The sequence below is a fragment of the Trichoplusia ni genome, chromosome 17 (genome assembly GCF_003590095.1).
Source record: "Trichoplusia ni isolate ovarian cell line Hi5 chromosome 17, tn1, whole genome shotgun sequence".
In the NCBI taxonomy this organism is placed as follows: Eukaryota; Metazoa; Arthropoda; class Insecta; order Lepidoptera; family Noctuidae; genus Trichoplusia; species Trichoplusia ni.
This window is the reverse complement of record NC_039494.1, coordinates 5,716,062-5,734,317: the sequence shown is the minus strand read 5'-3', so window position 1 is coordinate 5,734,317 and position 18,256 is coordinate 5,716,062. Positions and strand designations below refer to the sequence as shown.

The following is an 18,256-nucleotide window of genomic DNA, read 5'->3' as shown; positions in this document are numbered from 1 at the left end:
TAGCAGTTAAATCCCGGCATAGTATAGCGAGTTAAGTCGTGTCAATAAACTTGGCTGGGCGGGCGAGGACCGAAATAGCGCGGTCGAGACGGCGCGTCGGACGATACCGTCTGCAAGGAAAACTGTGGAAACGTTTGGAAATGTCGCGGGTATTTATATTTCTTCCTTATTAGGCCTGCCCTATATGGAAGAAGTCATGTTTCATAAACAATACAAATAAACTGAAAGGGCAGGAATACATGAATGTTTGTTAAAACACCTGTTCATTCTAAGATAATTTATACATGTAAGAGACGTGCGGAAGAATAGCAGTCAGAATGGCACAAACTAATTGTATCTTTGATCGTTTTGTTGAATGTTTCTGTAGTGAATGTAGTGATATTACTAAAAATATTTCTTACATATTTTAGCTGATAAAATTTAATTATCCTTAAGCACAATTTTAACAACATAATGTCAACACTTTGTAAATTAAGAAAACGAAGTATAAAACACCAAAACAAATAGAGCTTGTATTCCGCCACGTACTTTTCATGTTGCTTTATCTATCTGCTTATTAAAAATAAATAATCGCCGAAACTTTTCTTACTTTTTTCCTATCTCTACCGAACTTCTTTCTTTTCCCCATAGTGCACATTCAAATTGAGACATTACGCGCTTTCATACAAACGTTAGCTAGTGGGTGTCCCCTTACGCCGAGTTTTCATAAATACCCTCCATTACGTATCATTGCAATCATAACACTCGTATTTGAGGGCGATTTCTTATGTAAATACTACTTTAGTTATGATTTACTAAGTTGTTTGAACTAAGTTTAGCACTTAACAAGCATAGAGTTTTCGAAAAGTCTATGTGTGGCTGAAGCATGCGTGCATAAGTTCATTTAAATCAATGTGCAAATACTATTTCTGTCAAAGAAAATGTGCACTTATTTCTTGCAACTTAACATAACTAAGTTCCAATAAAAAACCTTTTTGATAGACGTCGGTATGTTAACTTCAGCATGTATCATTCGGATTATTGATAGCAGTTAGATGTTGTTTGTCAAAACATTAACATCATATGGATGTCAGAATAAAGTGTGAAAATAAAACAAGATCAACAATAATTCTTGTACTCAACACACCAAATGGGTTGTTAGTGTTCCTCATTTCTAAATTACAAATACGAAGAGGAATATTTCATCTGGATATGACATGATTAAGGCCTCTTAATTATGTGTGTATACGTGATATATTTGGCAACTTAATAACTCAACGAATACGTCATTGATTTTCCAGAAAATTCGCCATCTTCGCCAAATTAATCTGAAAAATCCAGGTCACATTATACGGTGGGGAAAACACGTGATACGCGTTAAAAGTGTCGCACTCGACGATTGCGTGGAACTGACATAAGCCTTTTACCACCTGTCAGCACTGATTTTTTGTAAATACCAATATGTTTTGCTTAAAACCTGAAATCACTGATGTCGTAAAATAAATTGCTTTGAATTTATAACTCGTAATATATTTAGGTAAAGTTAAATGATGATGTACATTGATACACGAATTGTTGCAAAAGAAAACTAAAGCATCTACTTTATTATTTTTTTGTATAATACATTAATTTAGGAACATAGTTATGACATTATAAATTATACTGTTGGCATTCTGACTTTGAGTCGAAACGGTATTTTGCAACCAAAATACTTGACGCGACGAAAAAAGTCACTTCGTCTAAATATAATACGTCTGGGCGAGAGAGCGAGCGTTTAACGGAATATGAACTGCAGCTGAATAGTTTATGAATGAAAATATATTGTTCTTATGCAAGTGTTTATTTAAAAAAAGATTTGTGTGTGATTCATTTAATAGAGCCGTTTAAGACTGATCTGCTTCTTTAGTACAAAAGTTAGTAGTCTCAGTTTACAAATATTACACTGGTGCTTTGACACACAGGATGAGAAATAGTAACAGTCGAAATCTAAAACTAAATATTAATCATAATTTCCAATTCCTAGTAAGTCTAAATAGAGGTGAGGTGGTAAACAACTTCTCATAGTCCGGATTGTCAATCTGAGTCAGTATTATACGGAACTCAGTGGTCACCAGTGATTAATCACTGATGAGGTTCGTGGTTAAATCCTACTTAATATGGTCCGATTATGTTTCAGCCAGTCAAGCCCAATTCTTTATTTCTAGCAAGATCACTATCTAGCTTCGAACTTACGCAACATTTTTTCTGGAGTTTTATTGCGTCTGAGTCACAAAGCGACACATTTAAATATTATCTACTATAATTCATATCGCAAATACTATGCTCCAATAAATATGAAACTATATTACAATAATTGCCACCTGTTTGGCTGTTCTGGAGATAAAACTGTTTATATTTATTATTCACTTAATCATGTAGCGACGATCGCACTATACGTCGTAGAAAAAACATTGTAGTCGGAGTAATATAACTTTTTACGTATTCAAAAACTTACCCAGCGATTTGAGATTCTCTTAATATTTTCCAAACTTATTATTTTACTGGGAAAGTAGACTACACCAGCGTATTACTCATACCAGTGTAAAACTATCAATGAGTCAAATCTCTACGGAAGCTGCATAACATCGAATTGAACTAAGCAAGTGTCAATTTGGCTATTATAGATTTCGCGATCAACGTCATCACAATTAACGATAGTTTTAAACTTGTTTACCCTCAAGGCTCATGGGGTACATTTACCACCTGTAACTAAAACATGTTATGGTAAATGACACGTTTAACGGTAACATCATAGTTACCGTGGGCAGGTGCATCTGCGTTATCTTATTCATTAGCAGGACCGATAAATTTCAAGATACGAGCCTCTAGTAATTTAATTGTGTTTTATTTTATTGTTAATTTTAATGTTAGTTTTTATAGTACAGATGCCTGTTGTGTATTGTGCGGTGTTCTTTGTTTTATGGATTTGGAGCTGAGAGACGGAGTTTTGTTTTTATTAAGCATTTATCTTTTGTTGGTTTTATAATCGAACTCTGTAAGGTGTTTAAATAACTTTTACTTTCATTCGTGGTAGGTATTTTTCATATATTTACAATCATGTATTTTTAAATTAAATCATCTAAGTACACAGAACACATTGTACATTTTATATATTTTCATCATAACTCGTGCAACATCTGTATTTTTTTTTTATTACTGAAGAAAATCTACTATTACGTTTTTCGAAAAATATATGCTTTTGATTTATGTGTACAATAATGCATTTTCATATATACATACCCTGTAATATATATGAAATAAGAAGCTTAATAGCCGATTTGTTTTAGATTTGATGCCAACAGTTTGATTAACGGTCCAACTTATACAAATTGAGGCATGCTAAGGTATTACAAAGCTTTTCCTTAAGAATCCATCCCTTCAGTTTGTTATAGTAAACGTAAATAGTTTATGCAAGTCTCACAAGTCAACTTTATTATCATCACAAATATTATATTACTCAACTTACAAATAATATGACATTAGTCCTCACTAAATCTGAACGATATAAATTTCAAAACGATTTACAAAAACAAATCTTTTTGAATTCTGGCATCAGCAAAAAAAAAAAATTTCGTGAGTAATATTAAAATTCACATAAGCTATAAATGCTGGGCATTACTGCGGTTCCGCACTAGATGAATCAATTCGGGTAATAATAGACAAAATATCACATAAAACTATTGGCAACGTATGAGCACTTAGGTTATTATTTATTAAAATCAGCTTCTCATGGATCTTATAATAATTTACTAGGCTCCTGCATCCAGCATACTTTATAGGCTTAGATGCTATAGCTAAAAAATATAAATTTTGTTTATATGCTATCCCACTACGTTCGCCTAAAACGTTGGAAGCAATTCACCGGTTTAATATTATGTAGTCAATGATTCATCAAAGAATGCTAAAGAAGTCGTAAATTTTATTCAATAGGATTATAAATTAGACTTGAATATACCATGCATATTTTTGCATGTAGTTCAGTGCCAATTGTGTCAATCTTATCTCCCACTTTCCCTTGTTTTTATCTTATAAAAACAATGACTGTGAATATAAATGTAATATATACGCCTAATGCCCTGCGCCGAAAACAGAACGTGCCAAACCTAAAAATCGTAAATTTAGAATTGCAATGTTTTATTTACAACACGCTGATTCTGGCGCCGACTTTTTGACAGTCGGCCTCTTTGCCGATTTCAAACTGTCAGAATCTAATTACCAAACTTAGGATTTCATAATGCTTTAAACCTCGCCTTTACGAGTAAAACATAAAGCTTCTTTTAGTTTATCCATCTTTCTTTAATTTTGTGAAGAATATTATGGTTTTTGCTGCCCATTCTTTATAGTAGCGTCGGTGGTTTGCTTTTTTATTTTTTATACCAAAATGGGGTGTTGGGGTCAGTGAAAAGACGGCGCCACGGCTCTTTAAGATTGATGACCTGTTTCGGTTCGACTCCTGAGTTGAATATATTGAAAACTAATTATAATTTCGATTGTTATGTCTCAATTTTATAGCTTAGGACACCATGAAGTTTTAATGAACTATAATATTAATAGCATTTTGTATTATGTATGACTGATAAATAAAATCTTATAATATTTACATATTAACAGCCCTAACTTTGACAACCATCTAAATTACCCCAAGTAGCTCGCACACTAGTATCTCGTTTCAACATCATTAATAATACAAATTTCTTACAAAATCAATGAGCTACGACAAAAATAGATCTTTGGGATATTAGAAACGGCATCAATTCATTTTTAAGCTTTCAAGCAAAGATTAACAAGCAAATGTCGCAACTTAAGTCTGGCAAAAACAGAAAACAAACAACAGCATTCGCCATTTACGAACAACTGCGCGTACGCAACTACGACGCAACCCGTTCCCTCTGCGGCGCCTTAGCGGCTCAACAAAGACTCCTTGGTATTTATGTAAATGGCTGAATTCCGAAAATGCCAGCAACCATCGTCCAAAAACAATGTGAGCTGGCAAAAAACCGTGGGAGGGGAAAGTTCGCTTTTTCGGGTTGTGACGCTTTCGCACTTGGTCTGTGATGTCATCGAGTACTTAATGTTCCTTTGACTTTACCTGGCAAGTGCTTTTTAAATGTCTTAATCTCAAACCAATCAAAGCACTTAAATATTTAATAGTAGACTTATTAAATATTTACTATATTTATTGTCTGTTTGAAATACCTACTGCAAGTGTTCAAGTTCTTACATTAAGCACTGAATTAACTAAAAAATTAAAATCAAGTTTTATGACATTAGTCATAAAGTTTCAATATTATTTTAAAACAATATCCCTTTGCTAAAAAATATCACTCTCATCTTTTAGTTTTGCGAATTTTGTGGTCAGGCGCCTCCGGCAAGGACTAACGGAATGCTTTTTGCTCAACTAACAGTATCTCAATTTTATCCAGTGCTTTTTCTTCGTTTTATTTTGTCTGAAGTTTGATCCCGGTCTTTGAGTTAGGGATTCAGCGATAAAGATAAAAGTTTTATTGTTCGTTTTTATTATTTTTTCGACGCATTTAGTGTCAATAATTGGATGCGAAAGCAGTATGTCTCTATAAAGATAATGATGTGATTTACCTTTTCGTATAAATATTGAAGGGTTTCAATTATTTTGGCAGCGATAAATAAAAGGAGCTTTTAAGGCACGTGTAAATGAGATAAGATAAAGATTGATGGTGGGTAGTTTTTTATCGATTAAGTTCCTAATTAAATGTGTACATAAATAGTTTTTTTTTTCAGACAATGTCTAGTTTATTCTAATCGAGGGAAATTCATGTAGCATTATGATAAAACCGGTCAAAAAAATTATAAAACTAATCCCCTTAAAATGCTGAACCTTTTTTTAAGCTTAAAATTTATACAATGCAAGATAATTGTCAAGGTCTCCACACTCTTGGTATCGTCATCAATCCAGTATTTAGGCCACACGACAGTATTTTGAATGAGATATATTTATAGCATGTTAGTTTGTTTTCACCACTTTCCGTTCTTATGCAATAACTTCAGCTTTATAATGTTTATCGTAGTGTTTCGTATGATTTCTTGCAACCACTAACTGCGTTTTGGTTGAATGTTTCTGATGAGTTTGATGTGTTTATCGTTAAAACAATATTGGAGCTTTGTTATTTGAACATTTTTTTTATGTTCATACTTTAAGCACGTCATTATTATCTAGGCATTTAAAAAAAGTGTAAATTAAAAACTTTAATTTTTAAATATTACACGATGCAAAGGTTTACTCACGCCTAGTTATCGGGGTTGCCCGATCAGCTGTCGCGTCACCTTATGATTTAGGCCTTTGGATGGGCTTGAAACTAGTCGGGCAATCTCGATACGATATACGTGAGTAAATCATTGCACCACTCAACAATGAATCATCCTCACGAAATTTACTATTAAATATTCATATTACAAAATATGTACATAGGATCACCTACCTATAATTATTTTCTTCAATAAATATGAGTTTGTTGAGGTAATTAATGCTTAAAAAACATTCGCAGATAAAGGTACCTATCCACAAACACAAAACACGCAGAATGGTTCAGTAACAACACAAATACAACGCCACCACAACCTAAATGTGCTAGTAAATGTTAAATGCAGAAATTTTACAACCAACGTAATGACGGGCTGCTTTTAACAGACTCATCATCGCCTTATTTACTACCCGCTATTACCTAAATCTCGACATGTTCAACTTATAAAATATTCCAAAACACGAGCCTCAGTAGGCAAATTATATTCTAAATAATATCGCATACTGCCAAAAAGTTTCAAATTGTGTCTGCTATAGATAAAAATAGATTATTTTATTAGATTTCGTCTGCTTTCCCAGTGACTTCCGGCTGGAAATGTTGCCAAGTCTCTTTCTTAATTTGGAAAGACAATATACTCGTATTAAGTGTCAGTAAAAATTATTATTTAGAATTTAATCGTCTCCAAATGTTGGTCATAAAACTTTCCGGTCATAAATAGGTTCGACTAATAAATAATTTGGACAATTACATTTTAACATCTTGGCTTTAATTTACGTGGTCAAAGTTATCCTTATGGTAAAACACAACCTGTTCAATACAAAAAAAGTTCCTACCGACTAACGAAAGTGAAACTCATTTAGTTCGAAATACTTTTCTTGTTAAAAGCAGACATAACCATTTACCGTTCTCCAACAAAAAGGCGAAATTCCATTATTCCTTAGTTTCTGTAATTTGCTAATGTGTTTTACTCATGGAAAGTTCAAAAAATCGGCCTCACAGACAGTTTCGTCGTGCCGGCATCTCCCACGGCCGAATCGATAGCAATCGCCTTAATTACCGGCCGATTAAGGCCGATTATGGGTTCCCCAGTAAAAAGTTCACGAAACTGTTTAATTAGACCACTTCTGTGTCCTCAAATGCATTCGAATAAGAAACTAAGGATTAAAGTTTAGTAGCTCAGATGTTGTAACATGTAAGGGCTAACTTTTAATATTTTACATCGTAATTGAAAGTTTTTTGTTGACTTTAACTGATAAGCTATTGATACGTTTTGAAGTAGGTACTTATATAGTGCATCTTAGATAGCAATAACTGAATTAGAATTTGTATTCTCATCAGCGCGTCACACGTTCTTGCATAATACGCTCAGTACTTGCATAATCGGCACTAATCCTGATCCATAAGACTAAGTCGCACATAAGCGTGCAGCATCAACCTTACTTATGCAAAATTGTAATTTGTAAACCATACACGTTACTATTGATCATTAAGTGGCGCCGTGTTCATAGGATTGTTGCCTCGCTGGTTATATGCTAAATATATTTCGGAACCTGGCGTATTTCAAGAAATAGAGTTCCTAAAAGTTTATAAATTAATAGTTTTCATAAAAAGAATCAGGTGTCTGGTTTTGCTCGACAAGATACTTCCTATAGATTCGAAGCTTCCCTGTAATCAGGTGTACGTTTAAAAAACTCCAGGCGAGCTTAAGCCACAAGTCCACATCGCCTCGTCATTTGCATCACTATGCCAACACACCTCTAATTACAGTAATAGCTGCCATGTTCACCTTTTAACCTACTTGTTGCCGACTCTGGATTCCAATGCATTGTCACCAACTCTCATTTGTATTCTGTCCGTCCTTTCATCACAAACCGCTGTGGTCTCAAGTCTTTCTATATTCTTTCCTTTTTCTTCTTTAACAAATTTTGTTTAACTATCTCTTTCTTTATAATATGCCCAATCCATATGGAAAACAAACACAGTAGGTTTAGTATTGTCATCAAATTTTGTTCAAACAACACTATGTGAAGGTTTTCTGTAACTATTGTTCGATGTTTGTTTTGGGAATGTTTTGGTTTTTTAATTAATGCCGCCTCCTTATTATGTTTGCCGGTACATTTATTTAAGGTTCTCTACTTAGCATTTTATATATTTGTTCAATTGGTTGCTGTGCATTCCTAAAATAGTGACGTCTGTGTTAATATGTTTACGAGTATATTAATAGTAAATTCAGAATATTTTTGACCCAAAACAAAATACTTATGGATAATGTTTATGATGAAGCCTCATTAGAGGTTTAATGCAATTGTTTGTTTTTACAATACAGCAGAAGTTTTACATTTATTACAAATTTTATTTGTTTTCACCCGATTCCTAACTATTAACTTGGCTTTATCTTAAAAACAATTATTTTACGCAAATTATTTATATTTACATCCGCGCAGCATCTAATTCGCGTAAATTAGGACACGTTGTTAAACTAAATCATGTTATTTATAAGACAGACGTAGCTTCCAAAATGTTAATGGTGTTTGGTGTGAGTATATCTTCAACAATTCAAATATTCAATCGATACAATAATTTAGCCATTTATAAACATCACAGTCACGTTTGTGATCCATGACCACTTAAGTGGAATCTCATTAATTTATTTAGATCTTGATAGTCGTTATTCTAGTGTATAAAACGCCATAAAAATTATGCACAATATTTTTTTCTGATTTGAACAAACTATTAAATTAAAAGAAATTATTAATATATATATTTTTTACTACATTACCAAAGCTACACGTTACAGGAACGCCGGAGCGTGTGTGGCACCCTCTGTATTCCTTTTTAACTCCTGAAGTCCATGAACAGTGGTTTTATTAAAAATGAATTTTCATGTCTCCTTAGTCAAGCTTAATGTATGCAAGTAATTTCTTTGAAGGGAAAATCGACTAGAACTTTTCTTCGTAACCACGATTTTTAACAATGTTGACTGACTTCGTTTATTACTTTATCTTATAAAAAATAAACATAACGTTACTAAATATCGATTAATCATCCTTAACATTGCTCAATTGAGTGTTTGGTACAACTTTACTAATATACTGCTTATACAATCTGGACTTAACTATGTAGTTTCCTGCACAGGTAAACTCAGTCCTATAATATAGCAGGACAGATTTATGGTAACGTGTATGGCCAACTTTATAGACTGAGAATGCTATTAAACATTATATATCATGTCCATACCTAAATTATAACAGTCAAATATGCACCCATTACAAATTCATGTCGTCCCTAAATTATTTTAGACTACTACATGGAAATCATCTGGTCATTAGTCGGAGAAAGGCAGCTGTGTCATGCTATCACTAAAATTGCTCTCATCCTGTATTCTGCATGGCAACCTATCGTCGACCTCTAAACTAAAGTCATCGAACCTTTAAAATATTTCCTAAAATGGTGAACGTCCCGACAGGGTTGCCAATTACTAGGGTGCGAATGATCTGCCTCTTAAATAACCATGATAATTTTGTAAAAATGGATATAGTTACTAATGCTATTCTGTAGTGAAGAGATGTTTGCGAAAATTTAAGTAATTTGTTTTTAACTTATCCGTTGGAAAAAAGTGAAACGTTGTCAATACACAGTACCTACGTAACACTTTTGTTTACGGATGTATTTATAGGACTAGAAGATTTTGAATTTGACGTCAGCGAAAAGCTTTACAATAAAAAGAGGTATTGATAACTGCTGCAAAAAGGCATAGCAACAGCTTGTTAGATTCCTGGATTACACAAATTTTTGGTCGCTCTACATAAAATATCACGCGATCGCAATCTATCCACAATAAAATTGCTGGAATCCACAAAAATTATACGAAAATTCGCTACCACGCGTGCCCTATAAATATTTAAATGGTAAAATGCCTGAAGGTGGGTATTGTCCGTGAATTTAAAGTATTCCGATGACCTGATGATTTCGTACGAAATTTTATACGGTTATAATGGTGATAATTTGTTAAAAGCTTGTGCGTTTTACTTTCAAGTGAATGTTAAATATAGGTATAATCGGTAAAAGCGTGTTTTATCGGATCGGAATTTTTGAAGTATTTTTTACTTATGTTTAACTTTTTGATTTAAATTATATAAATCTACGATGCCTTCTTCAAATGTTTATACCTGCTTGAGAAGTAAATTTGAGTAGAGAACTCAACAAAAATGACTACTCTTGTTATTCTGTTCTTTTAACTAAATTATTTTTGTAGAATTCCAATTTTTGATATTAGAGACTAGAAGATCAAAAATTGTATCGTCATAAAAATAAGGAAAAACGCAAGTAAAAATAAATAAAAAACGACAATAAATGGATACTTTTACTGTCCTCGGCCGGGATGGGATATGGACTTGCTTATCGTAACTCCGGACCATGTGGGGATGAACAAAAGATTGTATTTATTTGCCGACTACAGTACACGCGAGAAATACTAGTGCGTTCGTGAAAATTCTGCAGTTTATCGCATCTAAAAACAGTCTTTAGATATTTCATAATTTGAAACATTTAATATTGTGTAAAATATGAACTTTGATGTTGAAATACGAATAGCTTAATAATACCTGTGAGTTTCAAAGTTTACTGTAGGCGATTCGTCGTTAGTGGTAAAGGCAAGAAAACATACATTATGTACTTCTAAGATTTAAGCATTTACACTAATTATGTGCTCCCTAAACTTAAGATGCAATTATGTACACATACGAAACAATATTTGTGTTTCTTAGAAATTAAACAATAGTAATAACAATTATACATCTACATCTTTGAATATATTGTACTCTCTGAACTTTAAACAATATTTTTTTCCAGATGTTTGTCATATCTGTAATAGTTTTCGATCAGTTAGTCTAAGACATCATATTAGATGATATCAGGACAAAACCTGAAAATCATCATATTAAACGACAAATACTTCTAAGGACGCACTACAATGCAACGCGCGTCGCGTCGTCTGCGCAAGCAGTCGTCATTTAAAAACAATTCTGCGGGGTTGCCTCTCCGGTGTAACTGTATATGGAGTTGCTACGCCAAACTGGGCGCTAACGAAAAAACCAGGCGCTCAAGTCAAAAGGAAACCCGATTGTGGTAAAAAACGAAGTCATCGCCGCCGTAGCGTAGTAGAATGCCTCCCCTCTCCGCGCGTCGCACATGCGTACTACGTGCTTTTTTCGCCTGCGCCGGCGCAGCGTAAACAAACCGATCGCAACTGCGTTTGTCGTGTGGTTTGTAGGTTTTTGTTCAAATTTTTGAGATTAGTTTGGAAATGAAAGTTGGATGAAATTTTTGAATGTTTTGTTTGCAAATTAGTTCCTAATAATGGACATAATATTTGAAGAAGTTCTTTAAACATCCTTATGTAAAATTCTAACAGCAGTATTGGGGCTTTATTATTTGTTTAGTTTAAATTAGATATTTGAAGTTTGATATTGTTTTGATAGGTTTACGGGTTATATTTATCGGTAGCCATAAACATCTCTAATATCGCATTGCATTAACTAGGTATACACATGGAGTTCTTTGCCAGTTTTTTTTCTTTCACTTTGAATTTCAATAAGCTCGCGAAAAACATGACACAACGCTTAAATGTCAAAAAGCTGTTGCCTACATGGTTATGGCACATAAAATATATGTTTACGGTTTCAATCAAATAAAATTAAACGTTTTGTACTTCGACAATTTGCCCTTTCACTAATAAATGTCAGCGGTCATCGAAGCCAGTGGTCATTCGCAAAATTAATAGGGCTGCGAATTTGCCAACTTTTTAAACGGTTTTAAGACTTGTTGACATTTTTTATAGTGGGTGTGAAAGCGCATTGACCTTTAAGCTTTAAAAGATTTTGGTAAATACAACTAATTTCTTACGATGACAGCGATAAATACCTTACGATGGCTAGTGTAGCTAAATAATTTGTTTTTGATGTCGATTTAATCCCTTATCTAATGAATGTCTGAATATACTCATTATTTACAAAGAAAAACTATACTTAGGGATAAAACGGGTATCAAAATATTTCAGACCAAAATGTTTCTTTGATCACATTTTGCGCTCCTCACTTATGTAGTGTGATATAAGAAAGAAATCTCAGGAAAATCTGTCTCATTCAGTCCGAGAAAATTACAGCATGTATCGACGCATTTCAAGGAAAACCTGTGACTCAGCGTAACGTATTTTGTTGTTGAGATCGTTACGTTTATATTTACGCATACGACTGTACGATGTCATTTCAAAGCTTCTACCTATAGTGGGTGAACTATTTTAAATTTTAAAAATTGGAACGCCACTCGTTCGGCAATCAGTCACTGTAATCACGCTCGTTTCGAAGAGAGAGTGTATTTATTACAAAGTTTTCGAAATTGTCTTTTGCGATTCCACGGATTTAAAACGAGGGATAACTTATTTTGGTATATTATCTTTTAAGCGAAATAGCATAAATTATGAATTTAGATGTTACCGTGTTACCCCGATAAGGTTTTTTGGTGAGATTAACACACCAGACGGAAATCTCACATCAAATCTCCCTTGCGGAAAACGTGAAATAGGTCGCAAAAAATGCATTGTTCTAGGACATTTCAAGTTTGTAGCCATCGAACCCACTGTTGACTTTTATTGATGAAACTTATCTGAGTTAATAATAAACTTAATAGATCTGAGCAAGCTCAATAAATAACGCCTTAAGTAATTACTATCTGAATTTAAGAGGCCATTTTTCATTTCATTAAAAGCTTAATATAAATATATTCGAAACCAACCCCATGATTGAATGGTTCTTTTTATTATGAAATTATGACTGTAGCACTAAAAATTTTACGATTCCTCCCGATCGACCACCGACGCTTTTAAGCAACCTGTGTCTATGGTGGAGAACAATTTCCGACGTGGAATTTTATGTACGAAAACCAAGTTTAAAACATTTATAACCCCCAAAATTTATGTAAGATTACATCATATATTAGCATAAAATATCACTTCTCTCTTCAATATTTAAGGTTTTAAGGAAAATACACACTTTCTTTGTGGAAATAGAATTAAGCGGAAAAGCGGCTGTAACGCCTGGAACTTATTTTCCTATTATTTAAGAGGCTTTTCGTTTTGCAAGTTATTAAAAATCTTTACAGGGAGATTAGTAGGCTATTCAATTTATCGATATAAACCTACATATTTTTACTTACAGGATAAATATAACATACTATTCTAAAACTGTGAATTAGCAATAAAGAGAGCTCTCAACCCATCGTCCCGATGAAGATATAAACATGTTTTTATGGCGATTGCAACGCAATTCCTTGCCGGGAACACACACGATGCCACCACAGTTACTGGAGATTACTTCTGATCCGTAGTAAAATATAAATTGCTGTCGATATTATATTATGTGGGATAAAAAATGAACAAGTGCATATGAAGATCGTTTGTAAGGAATGTTTTGAAAGTTAATCTTAATAAACCCTTTAATGACTTCATTTAAGATGTTGTTTAAGTAAGTTTGACGTGATGTGAAAAATGTAAAGAAGTTTATAATATTTTTTTAACATATAAATATAGTGACGCGAGGCACGGTAACTTCCTGATGCCAACTTAAAACAAATATCTTAGCCGTAGCTAATTCGTAGGTGGGATATTTGATTTATATATATATATATATACCTACTTTATCACATACCTATAAGATGACTTTAAGGGGCTAACGCTTTATTTTTATCTCAATAGTTTCTACGGTATACTTAAAAGACCGATAACAAATGTTAATAGATAAATCAACAAATAACGTACGTAGCACTCAAACTGCATCTATTGTGGCTACGGAGTTAAAAATAAATAGCAGTTTATTTCGAAACTGTCGGCTCGTCTGCGCTGTCTTTAATTACCACTGGATATTTATATCAGCCATGCACACTAACGCTCCTTAATTTCATTGCTGAATAAACAATTTGTTTTATAGTTTCTTTTGATTTGGATAACATATCAATCTGTGATTATTATTCAGCTGGTACTTTGTTTTGCAACATGTTGCCGTCCGTTATAAGTAACGCGGAATTACTAGCGCCATCTGTCGCCTATTTGCCGAGCAAAGTTGTAAGTCTCTCAAAAATATCAATAGCTACAAAGGCATATTTACTAAAATTGCCTTTAATACTATGAAATGCAAAGCATTACTGATACATTTGTAAGATTTGTTACTTTATAATAAAAAACTAAAAAAAATACTTTTTACCAAATAATAGGTACAATATTACGAATGCAATATATATTTTCTCATATAGATTAATTTCGATTAACACAAAGAACATTTAGAATATTAATCACGAGACGCATTCAACCGCATAATCCACCAGCCACGAAATTCACTCTTGCCAAGAAACCATTTAAAACTCAGTGAGTTTCTGATTCTTCAGAACAATTAAGTACATCCATCTTCCCGTAATGTCCAATAGCTTTCAGCTTAGCAATACCGATTAACAGTACCAAAGTCGCAACAGGTAATGAATCTCCGACCTTCGCCTCTTCAATTGTTTGTCATTCGTTCGCCTCCAACGATACCGTGCTGAGTCACTTGGATGGGAGCCAGTTCACTTCACCTGTGATGTTCCAATTCAGTTTCCGTTCAGGATGTGGTCCCTAGCTCCCCGACTATTTATATGAGGTGACGATATATCTGATTAGCTACTGTCTACGATCGCAGACTGATATTTAGTAGGTGTCTTGTTGAGGAGTAAGGTAATCGGAACCCGACGAGGTGATCGATCTTGAGATAAATTTGGTATAATTTCAGACATTTTTTTCTGCAGAGATAGCCTTGTTGTTTTTTAATTAATTCAGAAATTTGCGACATTGCGATTCGCCTGGATGAATTATTTCTGTTTGATGTCATAGCTTCATTAATTTGTGTGTGATAAAAGTCCTATTTTGGAAGCCCCCAAATATGACAGGCTGAGCCTGTGACGTCAGGTCACGCTAGACGCGTGGGCGATGGGATTGGCACGAATGCCAATGGTACTCCATTCATATGCTATTATGGCGTTCCATTCACAAAGAAGGACGTGAGCGTATTGTAGCGTGTCGGTTAAGGCTATTAGCGAAATACTGAATGAACATCACAAAACTCACAAAATTGTAATCAGTAACATCAAAAAGAACTCCGATTGGAATAATAAATAAATATATTCGTCGATATCTACCCGATCGAGTACACAGGTGAAACCTTTAATGAAAACAGCTTTAATCTCACTATACTCTAAGTACCTACCCTAATGGCGTCTTCCTATTTAATACAAAGGAGAATATAATGTATTCCCAGAACATAACACTTCACATAAACATTTCAACAACAAACTATCGCAAAACGATTTCGATAAAAGAGCGTTCAAAGATTCGCCGACATATATCACGTCAAAGTTATGAATGAAATAGCAAGTGGGCGTGAGATTGAATGAGTGACGTCATTGTGGTGAGCTCATGGGACATGATGAGGGTGTACGATGATACTACTGTATTAAGGGACGTAGGTGGTAGGTGTGACGTCAGAGATCGCCTAACGCCGAATTCTGGTTGCTTAGTGTGAGCTAATATTTGCGGAAGCACGTGACAATAGGGAATCTTAGCGTTTTGAGCTCGAAACGACTTTTTTGGCCAATGTAATAAATTATTGAAAAAAATATTTTAAAAGCGTGGCTACGTCTCTATTAAAATATTCGAGAAAATTTCTCCCTGTCAATTAAAGTCATCGGAAGAGTAACAATAGTTCTTTTACGACAACCTAGAATTAATTCAATAGTGGATTGTGTAAGAACTCACGCATGCAGCTATTACAAAACTCCACGTAACACGGCGCAGTGCCAAATTTTGTTAATGTTTGGTCAAAATTTACAATAATATCTTCTTATAAAGATTTCATCGGGCGCCTGGAAGTAGAATTAATATAAAAATATGTATAAGTCTAACATAAAATGCGTTCAAGCTTTCGCAATCCCATCTATTCCAACCAGACATTAAGGATGACACGTCCTAAAGAAATAGTTAATGATTTACTACTAACGCTTTCGTATTTTTTACTTTACACACTGAAACGAAGCCAATTTTTTTTCCGTCGCCCGTGGATGGGATGTTGTCCGAACGAGTGAGTCCCGTTTAGATAATACAAGTTTATTTCGGTTCTTACATATGTTACTCGTCACACAAAATAATAAGGCCATTGCCCTAATGACAGCGGCTTATTTTTAGTTCGGGACTTTTGAAGGCGACTTGTTAAGTGTTTATGTGGTGCTACCTGACCTGACCTGATTGGCGCAGGGCATGCACATAGTTTCCTGCGTCATATCGCGAATAGTCTATATGCGAGTGCAAATATACCGAAATAATTTCGATTACAGTTTAATTACCTCAATCAAAATAGAATAACAAAATATTCCGTTTCCGAATAACCATCAAAGTTTGAATTCGAATGCTTAATTTTTATTATTAATTCTTCCGTACCCCCAGGTAGCCCAGCGCGAGTGGAACCAATGCAGTCGGTGAGGACGACACGAGGCAACAGGGTGCGACTGGAGTGCAAAGCTAGCGCACGGCCGCCCCCGCGTATATCGTGGTATAAGGATGGAAAGCCTGTCGCTGATATCGCGTTAAGAAGATTTCGGGTGCAAAACTTCAGGTAAGGAAATAAAAACAGTATCCACTTGACCTTTTATTAAATATTACCTATTCTGATGACCGTTACAGCAATTAAGTCTTTCTTTTACATTCAATGCAATATTTTACATCAAACGGTGAGAGAGTTTGAAACAGTCCAATATTTACTTCAGTTTGATGTATACTACCTATGTATGCACAATTCGTCTCCCAGATATTCTAGATTAGAACATCAAATTCAATTCGTATAGCACGATACACGACAGAGCTACATTCAAAGATGGATGAGTAAATATTATGCTTACTACAGTCGTAATGACGATCATTAATAATAAATAAACGCGTATTAAACCTATCATTATAAGTATCTATCATCTAATGCTAGCTACTGTTATGACCCAGTTGATTTCCAATGTTGATCTTGATCCAAAACTGGATCATGTTTGTGTACTAGATAAGTACCGACTTAAGTCAATAGTTACAATGTTGTCTCTAAACAAATGAGCCATGCACTCATATGGTGCTATCATTAAATTGCAACGCACTAATCGCAACTGCAGACGGCTGTCATTGACCGACCTGAAATTGCCTGGAAGTGCAAGCCCAGATATATTTGCCGCCTATTTAGACAACATTAAACCTTAAGACAGAGTGATAGAAATGTTAGCAACATTTTTAGAGATTAAAATGGACTATGGAGTAATTATGATTGAGCGTCGCGAACAATTTCATGGGTCGTTGATTATTTTCATGATGATTTAGATATTCTGGACAAGATTGTTGTATGCCAAATGAATCAAATATCTACGAATAGCTTGGGATTGCTTTTGAGCACTTAATTGAGGGTCTTTTCTATGTAGACTGGCTTGCTCGCCAGCGCACTATCAGATCAATTTCTAACATACCAAGTTAATCAACTTTTGTTTTAATAAATTAACAACAGTAATTCAAAAAACCAATATTATGTGAAACGTATTTCAGGAGGCGCTCAGTGTTAGTGATAAGGCATGCGCGCAGTGAAGACTCAGCGATGTATGAATGCAGGGCGCAAGGAGCGGTAGGCCCACCGGCCATCGCCAGCGCTAACGTCAGCGTTCTACCCCCTGTCACAGCTGCGCCTGATGACTCGAGTAAGTATGCAGTTGAGTTTGATTCCTATCTAGACAGTCAATCGCCACACATTTCAGGGTGTAAAGAAACCTACAATGCCGATCTTCTCCTACAAGGTGCACTATTCAGACCGTTAGTCTACATTGTAGTAATTGATGAAGACCGGAAGAATAAGCACGACGAT

At 34.4% G+C, this 18,256-nt stretch overlaps 1 protein-coding gene across 2 annotated transcripts in view; it reads left to right on the top strand.

Moving 5' to 3' along the window:
• LOC113502293 (protein vein) overlaps positions 1-18,256 on the top strand; it is a 55,539-nt gene that overhangs the window by 32,707 nt on the left and 4,576 nt on the right. For both annotated transcript variants that reach the window (XM_026883805.1, XM_026883804.1), the window contains exons 2-3: positions 16,816-16,984; positions 17,944-18,092. In XM_026883805.1, the coding sequence (XP_026739606.1) occupies positions 16,816-16,984; positions 17,944-18,092 (318 nt within the window). The remainder of the gene's footprint in view (positions 1-16,815; positions 16,985-17,943; positions 18,093-18,256) is intronic.